This window comes from Choloepus didactylus, chromosome 1 (assembly GCF_015220235.1).
Source record: "Choloepus didactylus isolate mChoDid1 chromosome 1, mChoDid1.pri, whole genome shotgun sequence".
Lineage (NCBI taxonomy): Eukaryota > Metazoa > Chordata > Mammalia > Pilosa > Megalonychidae > Choloepus > Choloepus didactylus.
Window position 1 is genome coordinate 223110494 of NC_051307.1, and position 24750 is coordinate 223135243.

The 24750-nt window shown below is 39.5% G+C and overlaps 1 protein-coding gene across 8 annotated transcripts in view; it reads right to left on the reverse strand.

Moving 5' to 3' along the window:
• The window catches only part of EOGT (EGF domain specific O-linked N-acetylglucosamine transferase), a 37510-nt gene extending 15287 nt beyond the window's left edge, over nt 1-22223 (reverse strand). For 2 of the 8 annotated variants that reach the window (XR_005211114.1, XM_037800073.1), the window contains exons 1-8: nt 17231-17911; nt 16043-16143; nt 15341-15449; nt 12662-12756; nt 12219-12323; nt 8854-8960; nt 6245-6348; nt 255-347 (exon numbers count right to left, since the gene is read on the reverse strand). Coding sequence is in view for 7 of the 8 variants with exons in the window: in XM_037800073.1 (XP_037656001.1) it covers nt 255-347; nt 6245-6348; nt 8854-8960; nt 12219-12323; nt 12662-12756; nt 15341-15449; nt 16043-16143; nt 17231-17440 (924 nt within the window). In the remaining variant the exon portion in view is untranslated. Of the gene's footprint in view, nt 1-254; nt 348-6244; nt 6349-8853; nt 8961-12218; nt 12324-12661; nt 12757-15340; nt 15450-16042; nt 16144-17230; nt 17912-20160; nt 20216-21294 lie in introns of those variants that run through there. The other 6 variants (XM_037800099.1, XM_037800087.1, XM_037800107.1 and 3 more) reach the window with 6 other exon arrangements.
• Between the last annotated feature and the right edge of the window lie 2527 nt (nt 22224-24750).

The following is a 24750-nucleotide window of genomic DNA, read 5'->3' on the forward strand; positions in this document are numbered from 1 at the left end:
AATTCCCCTGAGCATTAAAATAATTTAAATAGCCAACTATTTCACTCAAGGAGAATAAAATTAATATTGTGAGAAGAGCTATAGACAAAAGTTGTTAAAACTAAGGGGTAAATGATGAATATTCTTATAAAAAGTAAACTAAAAGTCAGTAATCCTTGTTAATAGCTAATACATATTCCTATTAAATATTTATTTTATGAATGAGCCATCTACACATGACAGTTATTTACAAATATTTCAGTAAAGTACATTACCCTTTTGGAATCATAAGTTTTCAAATGTATAACATCATAATCAGTAAATGCTTTCCACGTTTCAGAGAATAGGTCACCATATCCATAGGAGCTCTGAAGAAGGAAATAAAATGTTAGAGAAATACAAGGATACAGCATGGCTTTTCAAAGATGCAACAAAATGCCTGAATTAGCTTGTCAGTGTAAAGAACTAAAGATCCCACACAAGCTAATAACACCCATACCCGAAAAATGTTTCTTCCTTTTGGGTATCATCTTGGGCCTGAGCAAATGCCTAATTTAATGAAATATCACCATAAATAATCATAACAATTTTAATCTTATCTCCACCTTTAGCCCATTTTATTCTCACTCTTTTAAAATGATAGTTGCTATTGGTTTTTTTCCCTGTTAATTTGCTATCCAATCAGAGATAGATACAGCACACATATACGCCACCATTTGTACACGCAACACACATATACACCACCATTTGTACACGCCTTGATATGCTCAATGAGTAAAAACAATTGGGGTAAATGAAATATACTTTTGGGAAGGAATTTCAGAACAAGAAAATATCTTGTAAGTTTTAGCATTAAGTGTTATTGAACCTGAAAAAGGAAAGAAGTTCCCATACATGCGACGACATGGATGAACCTTGAAGATACCATGCTGTGTGAAATAAGCCAGCTATAAAAGGACAAATATTGTATAATCTCACTGATAGGAAATAATTAGAATAAGCAAATTCACAGAGTCAAAAACTAGAATACAGCTTACCAGGAGCCAGCATGGGGGTAGGGAATGGTGATGGAAAAGTTTTGTTAATGGATGGTGGTAAGTAGCACAAGATTGTGATGTAATTAACACCATGAATGATGTATTTGAATATGGTTAAAATGGGAAATTTCAGGTTGAATATATGTTGCTAGAATAAAAATTTTAAAACCCTTAGGAGTGTACAACACAAACAGTGAATTCTAAGGTAAATTACGGACTATAGTTTATAGTATCATTATAATAATATTGTATCATCAGTTGTAACAAAGGTATCACACTAATGCAAAGTGTCAATAGGGAAAATTGTGTGTGTGAAGGATGGAACTGTATTTTCTGCGTGATTTTTATGTAAACATAGAACCTCTCCAACAAAAAATAAACAATAAATGTAGCTTCACAAAACAATCCCCCATTGGCTAATGAGTAACATGTGACGGTTCCCCATTAATAATAATAATAGTAACAACAATAGCATCTTATATCCTTCTATGTTCCAGGCACTGTTCTAAGCACTTGACATTATTAACTCATTAAATAACCCCATAACCCTAACAAGGTAGGTAATATCATCATCCCCATTTTACAGATGAGGAAACAGAAACACATATTCAGGTAATTTGCCTAACTTGTGCAACAAGTAAGTTACAGAGCTGGGATTAAACCCGGTCTCTTTGGTGCCAGGCTTCATGCCTGTAACTTCTTTTTCACAGTTGCCTCTCAGCAGGAACTAGTTCTTTCTAGTACATCTGCAAATACATTTCACTTATGAAATGCAGAAATCAGCTGCAAGCTCCATCAGCTAACGCGAGGAGATCAATTAAATTTAAAACGGTGTAACACTGAAAAATTCAGCCAGTGTAAATAAGAAATATGTATTGTAGGATTACAATCAAAGTCTACAGTTGGTTATATATTGTATCCATTATGTTCATGTCTTGTCATCTTTATAGCATTCTTTTTACAGATTTTGAAAATTTATGTTGCACGTATTATTAAAGTTATTTCACAGTTACTGAGAACTATTAGAAGTGGTAATAAAAAAAAAATCCTCCCCTCAAAGTTTTTCCAATGCCATTCTAATAAAGGTATTTCTCAATGGCATCTAAAGTGAAATGTTTCTGTTCTGGTTCAATAATAAATAAAAGGCAATTAAAAGCAGTGATTCTAGACATTTTCTTGGGGAAAAAATATTTCAGAAAAAAAATAAGATAAGAAAAAATAAGATACCTTTGAAACGAAAATTTAATAATAAAATAATTTCTCAGGGAAATTATTAATGAATAACTTTTCCAGTAATAACCACCCCTAGAAGCTTCTTTTCCACATCTCCCAGGAATAGCAAAGAACTGGAAACAAACTAAATGTGATCAGGGAAAAGGCAGCAGATAATACATGCATTGATACAACAAACATCCATAACTTCCATCAAGTGGAATACCACACATCTGCTAAAACATGGTAACACTGAAGGTTCATGTCCATGATATAATAATAATTTAGCCATATGAGAGAGTATATGTTATACTTATATGTGTGTGAGTGTATACATATATATAGATCCTTATGTAAATCTGTATAAGGATTTATTTATTTTATCCAGATTTAAAAAGTCTTATAAGGAACTCACCCAACTGTTAACTCTAGTTACCCTTGGGGGAAATGGAGGGAGGGAGAAGGGACCCCTCTATTTTTCAACTTTAATACTTCTGTGTCGTTTAAACTCATTGCAATCAGGTATCACTTGCATAATTAACAAAATAATAAAGCTATACCACTCAACACAAGACAATGTGGGAAGCCTGCAGTCATCTCTCCTCTCGTTCATTCTGCTTTACATTTGGGGAGAAGCCCCTCTCTGCATCGTGGATGTCGATGGCCTTGCCCACCCCACCAAAGAAGCCAAGGGTCCAAACGGAGAGGCCACACTGCTGAGAACCTCAAGATGGAGAGGGAAGGCCCCTAGCTTCTTCGGGGGGGGGGGGGGAGCAGTCAGTAAAATGTCACAGGGCTTTGCTTCACCAAGTTCTGAACTGCAGCCGCCATCTACCTCCCTGCTCTTGACCCTGGGCAAACTGCTCCCCTGAGGCTTTCAACAGCAGCACTGTGGCAACACCACCCACCATGGGGGTTCCGCACCATGGTCAAGCTCATGGTTGTAGTATTGATTAATTCAAGGCCTCACCAAAAAGAGAAACAGCCAATGGCCACACAGAACCTTAACACTGTCCACATCCAAGCTACAATATTCTTTGGGCCTGAATTCTAGCGCAGCTGGGTAGAGTTGCCCATCCTAAAAATCTGACTGAGAAACTAGCAAAGGCCTCTCTGCCCAAGAAGGTAGGCTTTGGATGCATAGTAAGTGCAGCCACCCCGCTTGCTAAATCCATCCTGTCTGTCCGTGCAGGGTCTGAGTCACAGTCAGACTGCTCTAGCATCACCTGCCCAGTTAAGGAGCAGGCTGGGATCTTCAGGCTGCCAAGGTATCCTGTTTATTCCAACCCACCAGAAAGAGGCAGGGGGGTAGAGGCTGGCTCATGTTGTCCACCTGAGGAAGACACGGGAAACCATGCAACAGGGTACAAAGAAGTTTCTGGGTCTGGAAAACTTTCCATCAACTTAACAGGCTCTATAGAGGACTATGGAGAGGAGATAAAGTTCTGTGATGTCTCATAGCACAAGTCTGGGCTCAGACCTCTTGGCCTGTAATCCTCTAATTTGTTCTTACAAGCTGAATCAGTAACTGTGCCCATTTGAATGTATTATGTCCCCAAAATGCCATTATCTTTGATGCAATCTTGTGTGAGTAGACTTATTAGTGTTGATTAGACTGTAATTCCTTGAGTGAGTACTTCCATGGGGATGCGCCCCACCCAACTGTGGGTGATGACCCTAACTGGATAATTTCCATGGAGGTGTGACCCCACCCATGCAGCGTGGGCCTTGATTAGTTTACTAGAGCACTATATAAGCTCAGACAGAAGGAGCGGGCTTGCTACAGCCAAGAGGGACACTTCGAAGAATGCCCAGGAGCTGAGAGAGGAGCTGCAGATGAGAGACAGTTTGAAGACGGCCGTTGAAAGCAGCCTCTTGCTCCAGAGAAGCTGGACAAACTCCCCAAGAGCAACTGAAAGTGACATTTTGAAGAGGAGCTGTGGCCTAGAGAGGAACATCCTGGGAGAAAGCAATTTTGAAACCAGAACTTGGAGCAGATGCCAGCCACGTGCCTTCCCAGCTAACAGAGTTTTTCTGGATGCCATTGGCCATCCTCCAGTGAAGGTACCTGATTGTTGATGCGTTACCTTGGACATCTTATGGCCTTAAGACTGTAACTGTGTAACCAAATAAACCCCCTTTACAAAAGCCAATCCATTTCTGGTGTTTTGCATTCCAGCAGGATTATCTAACTAGAACAGTTACCTTTCAACTCATGCCTGCTTCTCAGAGTCGCAGCCTCCTCACCTGCAAAATAAACCCATAAAAGTCCTACTCTATGGGGGGGGGGGGGGTGTCAGCATTAACTGAGATAACAACAAGTATAATTAGAAAAAAATATATCAAAACAATCCTGAGTTAATCATTCAAGAACTTCTGATAGATGGTGAATGTGGCCTAGAAGTGGTTATACAAATATAAGAAAAGAAAAGGACTATTGTTCTCTTTGCTCACAGAAACATTTCCAAGAAACAAAATTGTGGCAGGAAAACTGGAAACACAAGAGGAAAACCTAAATACATGTAAACAAGGAAACTAAAAGAAAGCACTAATCTGCCAAGGGTTATAGAATCAATTCTCATCCAATTTCAAATTAAACTAAAGATCCAAAGAAATGATAATGAAAACCTTCCTCCATTACTAGCTCCATATCTGTAAATAAAGCATTAATAAAACCACTTCCCCTTCTGCATGAGAATGTGACCTTCAGTTAACTGTCTAGCTCTGGTCTATGGAAATAAAAAGGCATGTGTCAACTTGTTTCTAGGCAATGTTCCTTATGTTTTAAAAACATGATGATCAGTAACTTGCATCTGGACCGGAAATGCTATGTTTGGGCTTCCCTGAGTGCCCTGCGCTGGTAACGGGGTGCGTTTCTTGTAGGGATCCTGGGTGCTCTGCTATAATAATGTCATTTCAGGTAAGACTGGCCCCTGTGCAAAGGAGACTCTTCAGCCAGGGCAGGGGCATCCCATCCTGCACCTGCCCCGGGGGCATCCTATCCTGCATCTGAGTGTACCACGGGGGCTGCTGGGATGGACTCCCCTTGCAAGAAATGCCTGATGCTGCCCTGCTGGCCAGCTGGGGTCCCTGGCAATATCGTTCTGAACTGACTCACGCCAAGGGGACCTGTAAGTATCTTGAGTGTTGGAGTGTTTAACTGAGCCTCAGATGACCCCTTGTGGTTGTCTAACTTCCTAGTTTAGGCAACCTCTCTAGAGTACCCTATAAAACACTTGTTCCCCTTATCCCTGTCATAGTTAACATTTAGAGTGCACTTACTATGTGCCAGGCATTGTGACTCTTCACCCACTATATGGTTAATCCTCAAAATGACACTGAGGTAAATACTATGATTATCCCATTTCACAGATGAGGAGACTGAGGTACACCTTGGGGTTACCTTGGTGGGTGGAGGGGCAAGATATGGAAAGAAGCACAGAAAAAGCAGGCAAAGAAAAGAAGGGAGAAAAAAACTGCACTAAAAGAAAATGGTGGGTGGAATTCAACAGATGCATATATATAAATGCCTAAGATTCATCCAGTATTGTGAGCTGAAACACACAGCACAATCTGGCATGAAGCAAGTGGCAACAGGGAAGCTGCTATTAAGCAAAGATAATTATAAGAGGTCAAATTCTAAACAGAGGCATGCTCTTAAAACACAGCCAAGAGGTTAAGTGAATGTCAGTCTTAAAGGAACAGTGAGCACAAATCTTTGGTCTTTGGAGTTCCATTCGCCCAGAGAGGGAAAGAAAGCTTATGCAGCCTTATTCTAAAATTCAAAGAACAAGGGCACATATATCTCTGCATATGTGTATATGTATGTGTACCTGTATATGTAAATGCACGTATACAGACATTCACACCCATTTACATAGGTATGGATGTATGTGTGTATGTGAACGTGTATTTAAATGTGTGTCCCTTAGAAAATTCATTTTCACTGCCTTAGAATCACACATGTACAGAAGGAGGCAAAGCCAGGGTGGAAGCAGAGGTGCATTCTTACTTACAGTGTCCCACATCACGACGTACACATCTGTACAGAATGAATTATTAACATGCTGCGTAACATAAAGATTGATAAAATCACAGAAGTGATGATACATGTTAACACCTAGTATTGGGAAAAAGAAATCTATGTTAATTAACTCCAAAGAAAAATGATTAAACAATTTTTATTCAATGCCATCTATTTATATAGTTTAGGCCCTTTAGTTTAAATTTAGTTTAAATTTAAATGGGGAAAAAAATAAGAGCTTTTCCAAACATGAAAGGACGTATGCACAGGTAGTCCTCAACTTATATACTGGTTTGGTTAAAAATGCATTTTAAATTTTGTTATTGAGAAATCAGGAATGCATTTCCCCATATAAGCCAAGAACAAATGATCATTAAGTTCCCAGAAGAGATAACATAAGTCTTTTTAACTCAAAATGGAGAAGATCTATAAGGCCTAGAAAACTAATGATTCTTTTTTACCATCATTTACTTTTTAAAGTCAGTAAAGCAACATCTGCTCATTGTAGAAACCCTGTTGAAAATAAAAGGCAATGACAGCAACTATGAACATTTTGATATTTTCATTTCTACCTCTTTCTTCCCTATTTAATCACTATTTATAATCTTGCTTCTTAGGAAAATGTTAAAACTCCTACTTAACAGAGCTAAGTGTCTCATGTTCTAATTGAATGAGCATGAACTCTGGAATCAGAAGGACTGGGTTGAATTCCAGCTCAGCCATTCATGACGACATTCTTAGACAAGTTCATAAAGTCCCAAAGCTTTAGCTTTTTCTACTAGAAAAAGAAAAGAGTTATATCTAAGTGCCAGCTTTAGCTAATGTGTCTGAAGTACACAGTAGGTCCTTTATGAGGACTAGCTCGATCCCTGTAGGTCAGTTAGAGCAGAGGGGACCGTGGCTGCCGCTGGTTCTAAGTTGGGGGTCCAAAGCCTGTCTTTAAAGAGAAACAGACCATGCACCCTCTCAACTTAGCTATGCAGCCACCCAGCATCCAACCCGGAAATGTGCAAATCTAAATGAGATGAAATTCTGAGAACTGACATTTAAAATATGCTTTATAAGGGAGGAAAACTGTTGAAAAAGAGAAAAACAGTGACTCTCAAAAAGCAGAAATTGTGAAACATCCTGACTTCATTCCTGCAGTGAATAATAAAGTTGTGTGCCAAAAAAAGTAAGAGTCAAAAATACTACTGAGCTATCTTTAGACTGGTATCTTAAATGAATGCTTGGAGGGGCTTTTTTTTTGTACCCAGAGAAATTCTGGCAAAGCGTGTATTTTAAAATACACAAGAAAAAAAAAAGTTCTATTACAACATATCCCCTTTTCCCAATTAGCCACACAGCACAGATTAGCTCACTCACACATCATTAAGTGAGTCCATAATATTTTCTGAGGAATGCAACATGTACAAAATAGCATTGGGTGATATAGGGATTTATAAACAAGGGTGAAAACAGGCTGTTCCCTCAAGAAATGTGCACCCTCATGAGTCTTGTTCTGTAGAATGTTCATTTTTCCAAGCTAAAAGTTAATATGAAAAGAAAAATTGGATGACAGAATAAGTTAGAAGGAAAAAGTAGAGTTATGAATATAGGAAAGAAATAGCATATGTCCACACCAGGCTTTTATTCCTACTTTACATATTTTATTACTGAAGTACCTACATAAATTTAACAGCTCATATATATTCAACTCTTTTATAGGCAGATCAGTGTTTTCATTGTCCCTTTTTAATCTGCATATTTTCAGAATGAGTCAGGACCTCAAACAGAGCATTTTTACTTGCTCTTATTTCAAAAAACCTAAATGTGTCTGATTTCTGAACCCAATACTTTGTAATATAAGAATTATGACTTCAGAAGGCAGGGCAGATTAGAAATATGATCAATAAATTATAGCATTTCTGAAATACTTGTGACAGAAGGCTTTCTATATTTCACTGTAAGCCCAGTCTCTCATGAATTTTGATATGGTTGTGGCACAGTAACCTCCATAATGAGAGAGATAATGAAGTGTTTTTCCTCTGCAGGACAACTAGCTCACAAAGTTAAAGCTATGCTTGCAAGTTGAGAGTTTAAAGGTATAGGTATAAATGGTGAAATAACTTTTTTGCTTTCATTTTTTTCTTCAGAATATACTGCAGTGCTAACTTCTAGAAGAATTTTAAGTTAACCTCAGTCATGAAAACTAAAGGAGAAAGTTTGCCAGAAGAGGCCATGGACATTCTTTTCCTACCCATAGTATACACAGGCTTATAATTTTTAAAAAAAACTTAATGAAGCACAATCTAAATCAAGTGATTAGAGAAAGCAGATGGGGTACACTTAGTTACAAAAGGTGTACATACTCCTTCTCTCATCTTTTGATTTTGACTGAGCCATTTGACATAAATGTAAAGGTTTCTTCTAAGATACCCAAGGCCTAAAATAAGGACAAATTCAAACTAGTTCACCTATTTATTCAGAGAAGAAAGCTGAAGCAAACCCACTGTTTAACACCATACTGCTTCCAAAAAGTCATAGGAAATTACACACATATATCAAAAAAGGAGCAAAGCCTCCTTAAATAAATAAATTTGAGACATACCAACTTCTCACCTGCATCTAATTTCATGAAGTAGGTTGGCTTTTCAATAACAATGTCACATTTAGCATCTTCTATAGGTCTGAAGTCCAGCTGAGTATAGCTTTGTAGCTCAGCAAACCTAGAATTATGAATTGGGATATGCTTTTAAAGTGATTCTTTCAGACTTCTTATTGAAACATCACAATTTAGGATCTGTTCACTGGGTGGATTTTATTTCTAGAATAAATTTTATGTCTATGGAGATACCTGCAAATTCTCAAACTTACTTAAATTTAGGTAACTTGAAATCAATCTTCATGTTGAGACAAGCAACACAAAACAATATAAAATTTAGCCTAATATGCTGGATAGTTAAACTGGGAATTTTCCAAATAAAGAAGAAATTTATAAAATGGGTAGGGTAAATAATCTACCAATGAAGTGGGAAGATTCAGAAAGGTGTTCTTTAGTCTGGTAAGTGTCAAAAGGAACAATGACCCAGAGAAACTCTATAGTAGACTTTTGGGTTCTGAAAAAGATAAGCAGCCTAGTAAATAGAGTGCCTCAAAAAAGAAACAGAAAACTAAGCTTCCAGGGGTAAGGAAGGTCTATTTCTCACAAAGCATCTTTGGATACCACATGGCACAATTTTCTTCCATATTAAAAAAAAAAAAATCACAAGCATGTGATAAGAGATATTTAGAGTTAGAATAAAGATTGTCTGCTATTCCTCATCTTTGAGACCATAGCTGATATAAAACAAATATTAAATACATATTTTTAAAACTCAATGCTGAAATATTTTCTTAGTTTTAAAAAATATGCCCACGAGACCTGACTCCCAGGGTGCAAATCTCCCTGGCAACGCAGGATATGACTCCCAGGGATGAACCTGGACCTGGCATCGTGGGATTGAGAACATCTTCTTGACCAAAAGAGGGAAGCAAAATGAAACAAAATAAAGTTTCAGTGGCACAGAGATTTCAAATGGAGTTGAGAGGTCACTCTGGTGGACATTCTTACACACTATATAGACAACCCTTTTTAGGTTTTAATGCATTGGAATAGCTAGAAGTAAATACCTGAAACTATCAAACTCCAACCCAGTGGCCTTGACTTTTGAAGACAATTGTACAACTACGTAGCTTACAAGGGGTTTAGTGTGATGGTGAAAACCTTGTGGATCACCCAGTTATGGATGGACAAGTAGAAAAGTGGGGACAGGGACTAAATGAAGATTGGGGTGGGATGGGGAGGATGATTCGGGTGTTCTTTTTTACTTTTATTTGTTATGCTTATTTTTATTCTTTATGTTGTAAAGAAAATGTTCAAAAATGGATTGGGGTGATGAAGGCACAACTCTATGATGGTACCATGAATAGCTGATTGTACACCATGGATGACTGTATGGTATGTGAAGATATCTCAATAAAACTGAATTTAAAAAAAAATGCCCATGAATTCTTTGATACTTTTCCCTTCAAAAGGCAGAGCTTAATTACCCTGCCCTTGAATGTGGACTGGACTTGGTGACTCACTCCTAATGAACAGAATGCAGCAAAAGGGATGGTACGTCACTTCCGAGATAGATTGTACAAAGGCTGTGGCTTTCATCTTGGTTTATGCTCTTTCTCTCTTAGACCACTCGCTCCTGGGGAAGCCACCTGCCTGGCTGTGAATAGTGCTAGGAAGAGGCCCTCATGACAAAGAACCGAAGCCCAACCAACAACATGAGTGAACAGAGAAGCAGATTATCCAGCCCCAGTTGAGCCTAGAGATGGCTGCAGACCTGGCCAACAGGTTGACTGCTCTCAAATCCTGACCACCAGGAAGGGACAGAGATAAATGTCTGTTGTTTCAAGCTGCTAAATTTTGGAGGACTTTATTATACAGCAATAGAGAACTAATACAAACATACCCTAGGGAATTACTATGAGGGATTAGATATCAAAATATACTAGGAATCAAAGTGCCCACTAGAATACACCAATTACCTACTGTGAACTCAGTTAAGTCAGGTGAGATAATGCACTGCAGACCGTAAAATGCCTACAAATATACGGTGGATTATTATCCTGAATGGTTTGCTTAGCATGAATATTTGACCTTAACATTTAACATTATATAAGAGTACCCTGTGTGACCATAAAGAGAGGGGGTGATGGAACAATTCTGTATTCTTATTGCAGTGGTGGTTCCATGCACCTAGATGTGATAAAAATTTCATAGAACTACACATCGAGGGGGAAAAAAAAAGACTGTCTGAAAACATTGGTGAAATCCAAAAGTTTACTTAATAACATCATACCAACGTCAAGTTCCTGGTTTTGATAATTGTACGATGGTTATAAAAGATGCTCTCATTAAGGGAAACTAGAGTTAGAGTATAATAGGAACCCTCTGTACTAGTTCTTAAACTTCTACATGAGTCTAAAATTATTTTAAAATAAAAGCTAAAAAACATACTCTAATTCCTTTATTTCTGAAAAGGGTAAATTTCTTTACAGACCAAAGAACTAGTTTAATACTGAAAACATTTTAAATCAAAATGTGTTTCCTACTTGACAACTGCACTTAAGCTGACTGCTCAAGAGAATATTCCTTCTTAGGAAATGTACATGGAAGTATTGTGGGTTCATGGAATATGACATGTGCATTCTGCTCTCAGATGTTCAGAAAATGATGACAGATAATTACATACATAGATAGACAGATAGACACATAGATAGACAGACAGATAGACAGATAGATAGATAGACATGGCAAAATGTTAAAACTGGTGGCTCTGAGTATCTCCGGCAGAGGTGATATTTTGGAGTTCTGTGGAGAGGGTTTGTATTATTTTTTTTGCAACTGCCTGAAAATGTGAAATTATTTCAAAACAAAACAAAAAATGTGTCCCCACTCTATATAAAGTTCAAAAAACTGATAAACGGTATTTAAAATTAGGGTAATGTTTATTCCTGGGGACAAGGGTAGGGTATTGACTGGGAGGGGACCTGGGTTACTGATGATGATGACTTTTTGACCTGGTTAATAGTTAAATGGGCGAGTTCACTTTTCATAACCTAAATTGTATACTTTTCTGGATATTTGTTATATACTTCAATAAATGTGTACATTATCTAAAATGTGTGCCCTAAGTACATGCAACAATTACAGGAAGTTTGAATTGATTTTTCCTGTCATGAACAAATAGTAAGTACTATTATCATGCTTCCTAATATTTTATAAACACATATTTAATTCAGATACAATGGAGGGATTCACTTTGTAACCTTCATTCCCAGAAGCCCAAGCCAAATTATCTACAAAAGAAGTAACAGTTTCAACTTGAGAATCCCTACAGAAATAAAGGCAAATACTTTAGAAACATTTATTTTTAAAAAAATCATACCAAGACTGCAGAGGGCTTTTGTGCTGACCTTCAGACATCAATGTACGAGTGTCAAGTTTACAATGTCCTCCAATTTCACCACTTTGGAAAAAGTCTTCTTTAAATCTGATGAATAAAAAGAAATTAAGTTGAGCTTGGAAAATTTTTCATAACTCAAGCACATGGGTTGTAACTAAGGTGGTTTACCAATTTCCAAAATCAAATTTTCATTAGAATTTAACTCTTTATAATAGAAAATTTCAAGCATCTACAGAAGTAGCAGAATAGAATGAGGAACCTGAATTACCCACGACTCAGCTTCAGTGATAAACTCAGGTTTCACCTGGCTCATCCAACCCTACAGCCATATTATTTTGAAGCAAATCCAAGCCATATGACTAGATGTCTAGATCTGAACATATTTCAGAACCTCCATTAAATGTTCACATCAACCATGTAAGTACCTGTCGTGCTCTCTCTTGATGTTTCTTAAATCAAGGTAGAGGTTGGTTGCTCTGCAATACTGAAGATAACGGGAACACACCAGACCTGAGTCACCCTGAAATAAGGTTGAATAAAGAAGAAAGTAGAAGAAGAAAGAAGAAAGAAAAAACAACTCTGAGCCTTAATATTGGAAGCCTCACCCAAACTTGCTGGACATGTTGACAGCATGTCCAGCAGGGTATCCTCAGTTCAAACCACACAAAGCTTCCCCATGACTGCACCTGTTTAAGGATTTTTCTCCTCCCCAGCAGATCTTGGCCAAGCATACTTTTACCAGTTTGCACAAGCAAAGAATTCCCAAATGCTTTTTTTGTGTAACCTCAAATTTTAAAGCCAAGAGCTGTATGTGTGGTTCATACAGTTGGAGTCCCCTTTAAAAATACAAAACAAAGCAAAAAACAAACAAACAAACAAAAAACACACCATGCACTCACAACCATTACTAATGCCCCCCGACCCCCAGACCCCAGCTACGTGAGAAAACACTTTTCAAAGATGCGCCAAAGGGAACATGCGAGAAGGTCCATATAAGGGACATTAGAATGCAAGACAGGAAGGGCCCTTGCCAAACTTAATAAGAGGTACTCTCTATAAACCATAAAACCTCAAGAGAAGTTAAAGAATTCACTACCAGAGCCTGTTCTTCTTTCAACAAATATAGTTTGTGTTGAAAGGAGGAAACTTTGAAAAACCTGTATCTATTTTGAATTTTATTTACAGATTTAAATGCCATTTTTTTCTTTTTGCTCCATAACTTCCCATTGAATATGAGGCCTTAATCTTGACCCATATGCAGTCGGTATACACACTGAGAGCATAAAACATATCGAGATAAATCTTGGTCTACAAGGCACACTGGAAGGTATGTGCAAGAAGGGGATGTGGCTCTTCCCTTGCCCTCTTTGTGTGCACAGTGAGGCTCCAGCCAAAGAGTTCCACACGGAACAGAGTGTCTGGAAAGGTGTACTGCAGCAATGCGGGGTAACACCGTGCCTCCCACCGCTGGGGTTCATTCATCTTCCTATGATTGCAAAAAGTTCCGTTATGTGACGCCCTCCAACAGCACTGTAGAGCATATATCCAGTTTTTTAATGCAAATAAATTGCAAAATCTTTTTTTCTTTAGTTTTCCAGATTGCCTAGAGATAACAGAGACCCCTGAGATGTCAAAGTCTTGGGGTTCAGGATCAGTGGGCTGGAAGATAACGGCTCTTAATCCTTAAGTAACTACAAGTCCTTGAACCTTAAAAAAATAACACTAAGGAGGAAGGGAGATGAAACAAAATAAAGTTTCAGTGGCTGAGAGATTTCAAATGGAGTTGAGAGGTCATTCTGGAGGTTAACTATTATGTGTTATATAGATACTTTTTTCAGTTTTTAGTTTATTAGAACAGTTAGAAGGAAGTCTCTGAAACTGCTGAACTGCAACCCAGTATCCTTGATTCTTGAAGGCGAACGTATAACTATATAGCTTATATGGTGTGATCATGTGATTGTGATAACCTTATGGCTCACATTCCCTTCACCCAGTGTATGAACAAACAAGCAGAAAAATGGGGACATAAAGTAAATGAATAATACAGGAGAAAAGGGGTATGGGATGATTTGGGCATTCTTTTTACTCTTATTTTTATTTTTATTTTTTGGAGTAATGAACATGTTCAAAAATTAATTGTGGGGATGAAAGCACAACTATATGATGATACTGTAAACAACTGTTTTACACTTTGGATGATTGTATGGTATGTGAATATATTTCAATAAAAAAAATAAATAACACTGAGCCCTTTGCTGTGAGCTTGGCATTACACTGAGAATTTTTATACAGAGAATCTCATTTCATCCTTAGCACAAGCAAGGAACGTGGTGTAGCTTTAAAGCAAAGGAAATTGAAACACAGAAAGGATGAGTAACTTCTCCAAGGCCAGACAGCTGCTAAACAGCAGAGCCAGGATTTGAACCCTGCAGTCTAGAGCCTGCTCTTCAACTTACTACCGCAAAATGCCTCTACAACTTGTTTGTCTTATCTACTGAGATGTGATGTAGTAGGTTGAAAGTAAAGTAAAAAAAGATCTGCATTTTAATTCTAGATGCATAATTCTACACAGTAGCTATGTGGTCTTGAGAAGGTGCTCCACTTCTCTGAGGACCTCGTTTTCCTCTCTGATCAAGTGGCATTGGTAGTAGCTGCCCTGCCCATCCAATATAATGCTTGTGAGAATCTGCACTAGCCAATGCACAGAAAAGCTTTTTGCCAACTATACAGTACTAAACAAACATAGAGCAGTACGATGCAGGGTGAGGGGTACAATGTATCATCTGTCCTAAATTACCTGAGAGGGAATTTGTGAAGATGCAATTTACCAATTTATTTCCATTGCATATGTTGGGGGGTGGGGTGGGGGTAGATATATAAACCTAAAAATACATTAACTTGCTCAAAATATTCCTACCTGATATATATGTGCAAATGAGGACATGGCTTCCAAATGAAACAGAGCAACTTATTTTTGGGAAGTTAAATAATATTTTAAGCCAATAAACAGATGAGAGTGAGGGATTCTTTATATAGTGCCAATCTATCTTGTTTTAACAATACAATCTAAAGCAAACTCATTTATTAAGGATCAAAACACCCACCATTTCCTGAGGCTGACAAAGCACATGCATTTCCTCCAGCCGCTCTCTGGCATATCCAAAGTCAGCTTGTTTCCAGAATATGTCCTGAGCTGATTCAAGAGTGTCTGTCCTAATCATAAACAAAAGATTTTTTTATTTTTACTTCTTCCGAACTTTGAGTTTTCTTTCTAAAAGTTTATGTTGCTTGAAATCTGCCATTACTTTTGAGTTTTTTAAAGCATACTATCATAATTTTTCCAAAACTATCCAAAGTTACATGATGTTACAAAATGAGTTATTCCCAGACTTATTCCTTTATAATAAAAATACACAACAGAAATGAATGAAATCAGGATCATCTGGAACTGAAGACTGTTAATGTATTTTCTATACTGCCATTAACCTAATATGTATTGAAAGTACTTACTGTACTTAACCCTGTAGAATCAAGAGGAAACTATCAATTTATCTTCTTTAGTACATATGCTGGGGGAAACACTTTGTGATCCATACTGTTTTCTCCCTTTGATAGAGGAAATGACAGATATTCCTACCCCAGTGGGAGACAGTCAAATTGAACTCATGATTGTATAAACACATTAATATCTAAAGGAACTACTCTCTAAAATCAAAAGAGTCTAACTGGAAATTAGAGATCAACATACACTGCAGAGAAAGAAGACAACCTGAAGCGGAAGGAAAGTATTCTACACGGAAACTTACCATCCCATGTCCACATAGTCGCAAACAGGGTAACCAAACCTGAACTCCGGTTTGCAGGATTTCTCATAACCCCAGCAGTACTTTAGATTTTCTAAGTGTTTCTAGAACATAAAATATGTGCATTTAGACTAGTCTCTCATCTTCTGACATTTAGAGAGAACTCGGATTTTTACCTTGAAGAAAACAAATCTCTAACAGAACTCTCACTTTTACATTTTACAATATATGTTCATGCAATGAAGTAAATTCTAAGCACAGAGGTGTTAAAGTTCTCAACAACATTATCCTTAATTACCCTCCTGGCCCTGGCTGTCCCCGAACCAAAAGTCTAGGCTTTTCTCAGGCACTACCTTTGGTAGCAGAACACCAAAGACCACTGGAATTAGAATTTCTTTAAGTAGCTTAATGAAACTGTCTTTCCCGGTGAGCAAACCAATTCCAAAATCAGTCCCTAAAGAGTCATATCAATTGGAATTTCGATTCTCAAAAGCATCACTGCTAAATTGCATGGATCAGCGGCTCCACTCATCAATCAAGATCAGCAGAGGGTCAGCTGTCCTTGGGAGGCACAACAGCTGCTGTTGGCCAGGCTGTTAGCAGCCTCTTCTGCAAGGCCCCATGAGCAATGCTGGTCTGATTCCCAGGTTAGCTTTTCCATATGCTTCCCATGCCAGCACCATGGGAAAGGAAGTGTCTTACAATGCCCAGCTTTGATCTCTAAGGCTATGTGAGACGTCTTAATAGGCTCCAAATTGAGGCCTTTCCAACTGCTCTAAATCAGAAGGAAGGCAGTTGTAAAAGTCTTAATTATGTGGAGACAGAGGCAGAGGTGTTATTACTGAAAACCCTCTTAAATGCAGTTTAAGAAAGAAGAGGTGTGAAATTCTTTCGTTTTAACTATATATTCTTTCTGCATAAAATCTAATTTTTGCTTCACTTACAGAGTATAGGAATAGCATTGACTATTTCAGGCTTGCTGGTTTAGATAAACATTGCACTTTTGTGAATGGGACATAACTTTAAGCAAAGTTGGGTCAATTAGAAGGATTAGATGAAATCCAATGACTGGCTCACAGTTACAGCTGTAAGATGGAATTCGACCTTCAAGTTCAGGTTATAAAACAGAACTGGTAAGCCAGTCTAAATTGCATCTTTCTACAACTAAGTAAGAGAAGAAATAATACTGACCTTATAAGGACAACGTGAGTCTTTCTTACAGATCGTGGCAATATGCCTATTGTTGTGCAAAAAGAAGGGAATGTGCTCCTCAGGCAAGTGGATGCGGGCATAGTCATACAGAGGCTCTCCGGGAATGCTGTCAGCCTTGGGGGGAGCCTCATCTTGGCCACTCACAGGAACTTCATGAAGTAATACCCCAAAGACAAGCAGTATTAACATAGCAACTGCCAAACCTAGAGATCAAACTGAGAAAAACTTTGCCAAGAAATTTCCTTTAAAAGTCAAAGAAAAGGGTCAAGTGTTAAGATAATTACAACAAACTTTGCTACATCACTGGTTATCGCCTTATATTCAACAGATATTTGTTCAACACCTATTAGGTACCAGGCACTGTGTTAGGAGCTAGGTATAGGGAGGTGAACAAACAAGAAAGATCCTTGCCCCTGAGGAGCTGGGGGAAAAATGCAGAGGTGTTGGACTGCCTCACCTGTATGGTTGCTGATGTTCTGACAAACATTGAGGACTGGTGGTTTGATGTGCGGAGCCCTGTATCATGGGAATTACCCTTAAGAAGCCTGTTACTGCAAAGGAGAGGCTATGCCTGCTTATAATTGTGCATAAGAGTCTCCCCCGAGTACCTCTTTGTTGCTCAGATGTGGCCCTCTCTCTCTAACCAAGCCAGCTTGGCAGGTGAAATCACTGCCCTCCCCACTATGTGGGATCTGACACCCAGGGGTGTAAATCTCCCTGGCAACGCAGAATATGACTCCCAGGGAGGAATCTGGACCCAGCATCCTGGGATGGAGAAAACATCTTCTTGACCAAAAGGGGGATGTGAAATGAAACGAAACAAAGTTTCAGTGGCTGAGAGATTCCAAATGGAGTTGAGAGGTCACTCTGGTGGACATTCTTACGCACTATATAGATAACTCTTTTTAGGTTTTAATGAATTAGAATAGCTAGTAGTAAATACCTGAAACTATCAAACTACAACCCAGTAGCCTTGAATCTTGAAGAAGATTTATAACAATGTAGCTTTCCAAGGGGTGACAAAGTGATTGTGAAAGCCTTGTGGATCACATTCCCCTTTATCCAGTGTATGGATGGATGAGTAGAAAAACGGGGGCAAAAAACTAAAGGGAAAATAGGGTGGGGGGGAGCACGAGTTGGGTGTTCTTTTTTTACTCTTTTTTTGTATTCTTACTCTCACTTTTTCTGCTACAAGGAAAATGTTGAAAAAATAGATCGGGTTGATGAATGAAGAACTATATATGAAGGTAATGTGAACAATTGATTGTATACTTTGGAAGACTGTATGGTGTGTGAATAAATCTTAATTAAAAAAAAAGATCCTTGCGCTCATGGAGCTTACAGCATAGTGCAAGAGACTTAAAATAAACAACCAAATAAATATTAGATGATGGCACTGCCGTGAATGAAGTAAAACAGAAACCAGCAAACTTTCTGGTAAAAAGCGGGATAGTAGGTATTTTAGACTTTGTGAGTCATACAGACTCTGTGGCAACTTCTAACAATGCCTTTGTGAGGAAAGCAGCCATAGCCTATGCTGAAGGAATGGATGTGAATGTGTTTCAATAAAACTTGACTTACAAACTGGGGGTGGGGAGAAGATGGCGGGTGGGTTTGATTTGACCCAGCTTGCCAATGCCTGAAATAAAGTAAGGTAATATGATAGGCAACATAGCATGGTGGTGAAGAACACACTTTGAAGCTAGACCACCTGGGTTTGAATCCTTGTTCTGCAGCTTCCTAGCTGTGTGACCTTGAGTGAGTTATTTAGCCTCTCTGTGCCCCGGCTTTCCCATCTGTAAAATGCAAATAATAATAAAACCTTCTCTGAAGGATTGTTGCGAGTTAATACTGCTGATGTTTAGAAACACCACTAAATGCTATGTGTTTATTAGATAAATGTATAAAGCAATGTGGAGCAGACAGGGTAGTTAAAGTTAACATTTGAGCGGAGAGCTGAATGAGGAGCGAGCCATGCAGTGACCTGAGGGGATGGAGGGGAAGGAAGGGCAATGGCCCTGAGCCCATGGGTGTCTGCTGAATCAAAAATAATAATCCAGTAACATGTGAGTATACACCATGGGCCAGGTGCTCTTCAAAGCACTGACGAGGCAGTGACGAACATGTGATAGTGAATAAAACCCCTTGTCCTTGGGAAGCTTATATTCTAGTGCTAAAATAATCTATGATGATAATGTCAAAGGCTTAGAAACTCCAGAGTGAAATCCAGGCAGTCTGCCTCAGACACTGGGCCCTAAACTCTCCCCATCCCACCTTAGTGCTGAGCATCGTGAAAAGACGTAAGGGTCACAAAACTTACTGCACTTCTAACTCACCCTGTAAGGATTAAATCGCTGGACCATATTATCTCCTACATATCCCAGACAATAATCATCAGCAATCATGCCATTCTTGCTTCATTTAAGAGGTATCTTTGCTCGACTTTTAAAAAAAAATTTTAAAGGTGTTCTTTCCACTAGATAACAGAGCTGTAGTACTTCTTAGGTCTGCCCCCCCCCCCGCCCCCGCCACCAGCAAGGTCTGTTGTTCTCTGGGGCATACTGGAAAGCCCAGCATTCAAAATCAGTCTTCAATAATTATGGGCACTGGAGACAGGGGCCTTTAGAACTAAACTGCTACATTCAATCAAGAGTCAAGTTTCAGGACCAAAAGATCATAATTGCACAGTGGGAATGCCAAGAAGAAATCTATTTCCCCTCCAGAGTGGTGAATTTAGGGGTTTAATCTTAGATGGCTCTGAAGAATATGTTGTTATCTGTTGTAAAGCTAATCGGAATTAACATTTTTAGTTTGGACTTTTATCCAACAATGAGTTGGTGGCAATTTTACAAAAGTTAAAAATATGTATTAATAGTAACAATGATTCTACTGATAATAAAAATACCTACCTCTTTAATCTTCAGAACCACCCAAAGCCGTTGTGATGTTTCAAGTATCTAAAATCTGTCAAAAAATGGAACATATTACCTTAAAAAGATGCAAATATAGACTGTATCATCCAGGTGACATTTTAAACTAAAGGAAATATTAACACAGATGATAATTTAATCTGATAACCCTGAAGCAGAGGGCCTGGCCTTCAGTTGGTGCTCACGGTGGCTGCTTTTTTCCCTTAATGAATCCCACACTCCTAAAAGTGAAGTTACAGGTGCCAAGCTCAAGACAGTAATTTAACAGACCAGATTCTAATGGTAAACAGGAAAAGAGATAGCAACTTTGTACAGGCATTAAATAGTACAGGCCGACAGGATACTTAAAAGAAATAGCATTCACAGGAGTAAACAATTTTCCCGGTTCTCACTGGAGTAACCCAGCTCACTGAATCGCACTGCTACGTGAGCTACAGCCGCTAGCCGTAAGGTTCAACAAGCAAAATTTCTATCCTTTGACTCGTCCTTCCCGGTATAAAGTCATTACTACGACCAAGTCCTGACCTTTGGTTATCCAAACCATTGTCTTCGACCGAGCTCTGGCCATAACTAAACTCACCGACTGACCCATGGAGGGGGAGCAAGGTTAGGTCATGGGAAAAAATCTGAAGAAGCCGCTCAGAAATCTGGCTTTTGCAAAGGGCACGTACCCACCTGCAAAAGCTCAAGATCTGGGCGTTGTCTGCTGAAACTAGAAAGTAACAACCCCAGGGCCTGGCAGAAAGCCTTTCTAATGTGGAGTCCTTTTGCAAGGCTCCCAGGGATGGATAGGTGCAGTTCTCCACCAGATGTGAGCTTTAGAGTCTGCGCTTTTTCCTTCAGCACAAGGAAGTGGGGCTACCTCCACTTCTATGTCCCTTGATTGGATTTACACAGGTCCAAAAAGGGGGATGGGGAGAGGAAAAACAGAAATGCCTGAAAGATGATGAGGGGTGAAACCCGGGACCGATGGGGCGACAGTGGGTGAGATGGAAAAACGCTCTCTGACAGAACTTGGTCAAGTTTAAAGAAGGTAGTAGACAAACGAAAGTTAAATTCATTGAGACGCACGACTCCTCAACCGGCTCTCCCCCACTCGGGCAATAGTCTTACGGTCGGTGTAAAGTAGGGAACAGAAGGGGCTTGGCTTCCAGGGGTGGAGGTCCAACAACCGTCTGCTATAACGTCAGTCCGGGAATGAGTGTAGCGGGGTCCGCAGCGCGAGCCCTTCGGCAGCTAGGATGCTGCGCTCAGGTCCTCTACCACGAGAGCCGCTCGGGACTGCCTCCCGGGCGCAAAGATCCCCGCGGAACGCGGCCACCCTCCACCGCGACGGCCCGGGTCCTCAACGTGCCTGGGAGGAGCCTGTGGGAGCGGCTCCGCCCCGGCCCGGGAACCGGGCCAGCCGGGCGCGGGCCCGGGACCCGGTATCCTCCCCCGCGCGGGGCAGGCTCCCCGCGACCCTGTGCGCGGCTGCTGGCGCCGTGCGCCCCGAGGAAGAGGCGGAGCGCCCCGGGCCGGGAGGGCCAGGGTTGTCTCCTCCGTACCCCCGTCCCCAGCCCGTAAGGGATGGGAAGGGCGCCGGCTAGGTCCGTGGAGGGGCTGCAGCCCGTTGGGACGCCGCGCCGGTAGCGGGCAGGTCGCCTACCGCGCTCCGGGCCAGAGAGCAGCGCAGAGCACGGCCGCGGCGGGAAGGGGAGCCGGTGTAAGGCCCTCGAGGCGCGGGGTGAGTCCCACCTGGAGCCGGGGCTACCGAGGAGAAGGAGGAGTCGGCGGCTGCTCGGGAGGAGGGAGTCGTCATAACCGGCTACTGCCGCTCACCGGAAACCTCGGGCGCCGGAGCTGGGCCAGGGGGCGCCAGGGAGCCTCCGGGACACCTTGGCCAGCCTGAGCCGGAGGCGGGCCCAAAGGGCCGAGGCCCGAGCCTTGCAGAAGCGGGGGCGGTCGGGTGCTGAGCCCGGGGGCGACACCCCACAGGACAGGAACTCAGGGCTCAGGGTCGGAAGCGGGGAGCGGCGGCAGAGAATGGACTGTCAGGTTACCTTTTGTTTTCCTTTGCACTCTCACGACCAAGATTATTATGCAAGCCTCTGACCCAGTTACCTAATCCAGAGCTAGAAAGAGTAGCAGGATTTAAAGAAGCTGGACTCTCCATCTCCATCTCAGCGACCCCCCTTCTTGGGAGAAAGAAGGCGCCTTAAAGGACACTAGGATAAGATAGAAAACCTTGTCTTCATTCTGACTGCATTACTTTGATGCGAGCTTTTACTGTTTTCTTAATTCGCACTTAAGTTGCAGCCTTAACTTTCTAATTTAGGGCCTGAACATAGCAGAAAACAGTCTAATGGCGAGGATACTTTGGATTTCACAGACATTTTAAAGTAGTGTATCTGTCCTCCTCAGTACTTATATGTAGTTACTAAGTACAAAAGCTAGTCTATGTGTTTATCATTTTATATTTTGTTATTTTATAATTTTTTAACTATAGTTGCTTATGTTCTTCGTTTTATTATAATTGTTTGAATGCCCATCTCCCAGAGTGTCTTCTACTCTTGGCAGGGTGTTCTAGCACTTGTATGGAGTATCATGGAGTTGATAATTAAATACTGAATCAACTTGAATTAAGTAAAGGAATTCATGAACTTTGATGCCATCAAAATAAACTTATTCTCAGACACATGAAGCTTTTACCAGACCAAGAAAGGTGGATTCTTTGCCCAATGTGCTCGAATGACCAATTACTGAGACACTGGGTTTCCAAGAGAGAAAAGAGTTTATTGCTGGACCCAAAGCAGGAAGCAGATGACCTATGGGCCCAAAAATCTGTTTTCTCCAAAGTGCAATAATTCAAATAGTTTTCTAATATTAAAAGATGGGCAGGTTTTAGGATAATGAGCACAATGGCTCCAGATGATGTAATTTAGAGGTGATCTAATTATTGAACATATGCAGATTGATTACATGCTTACTCACAGAATGTATATAAGAAAATGGCAGCCTTAATATAACGATGGGCATAATTTTTAGTATTATATTGAAGTATAAGTGACTTACAGGTTAAAGTCTAAGCTATTGCACATGTCAGGCAGGCACATTTTGGTTAGATCCAGCTTCTGTTATCAAGGTAACTTTAAACTTGGGGTGGGTTAGTTCTGGTGTAAGTAACATTCTGGGCTAACTAAACATTTGGAGCTGTCTTTAGTGATCGTTAAGACTCTAAAGTTGAAAAACTGGATAAAATGGGTACAAGTGAAGGTTAGTCACAAGGTTTTTACAATTAGAAGGGCACAAAATAAAGGCTCTACAATCATCAGAGATCAAGCAGTTGGATTGCAGTTTAGAGATTTCAGTTATGTACCTGTCTCCTCTAATATACCAGAAAGTTAAAAGGAGTATCTGCATAATCACTCAGTAATCATAATCATCCCTTCCTTAAATCCTAACTTTTCAGTTACAAAGATGTCAGTATTAAGTAACATGATCACAAGGAAACTGAGCAATTTGTTTCCAAGAGCTTACATGCCTTTTTAATAATAATTTTCTTAAATGCTGTTATGAGAATTCTTATGAGTTCAGTTAGTGACCTGCTAAATTAGAAATATTATCTACATTTTTTTTTTCAATTAACAACAGCAGCAAAAACATATGCTACCTAATGTGTGCTAGGCACTATTCTAAGGCACTTTACAATATTAACTCATTCTTCTTCATGTAAGACCTTGCTCTCTAAGGAAACTTCTGCTCTATTAGCTTACATTTGAACCACCCAATACCAATAAGGAGAATGCTTTGTCAGCTTACTTGCCATCATTCTATTTTTGCCATGTACAGGAAATGTACCTTTCCTTCCTGTAACTCGATTCAGAATAAACTGTAATAATTTAAAATTGTTTTTTAAAAAGCTGGTTTTCTATTGAGTGATGTGCGTTAAAAATACTCAAGACAAAAAAACAAAATAAAACAAAACAATACATGGAGAAAGGTTTCTAAAAGTAAGTTAGTCTAAATGCAAGGATATACAAACCAATCAAACAGCATGGCATCCACGTGGTGCTATTTTAAACAGCTATAGATTGAGTTGTGGTTACTCAAATTGATAGAAAATATATGCTATGGATGGGACTTTAAGAACATGAGACTGAGTCCTATCTTCCTACAACAGTCATTCTCCACATAGAATTTCCCCAAAAAAATATCAGTTAATGATAAAATTTAATTTTAAACTTTCTTCCAATTGGCATTAAACAAACAAAAAACCCTCAAATATCTATCAATAGAATGAATCAACTATGGCATATCCACACAATGCAGAACTTTGCACATGTAAAAAATATTGAGTGAAAAATGCAAGAAGTGTACTATGCTCTTATTTTATCTAAGAAATGGGAGTACTATATATACTTGCTTATAATTACTTTATATATAGAGTAACAACATTTTTAAATGGTGACTACAGGAGAAGGGAATAACGTAAGAGAAAAGGATAGAGAACTTCTCTGAATATACCTTATGTAGATGTGACTTTGCAACCATGTAGAAGTTTACATTACTATAAAATTAAATTAAGTT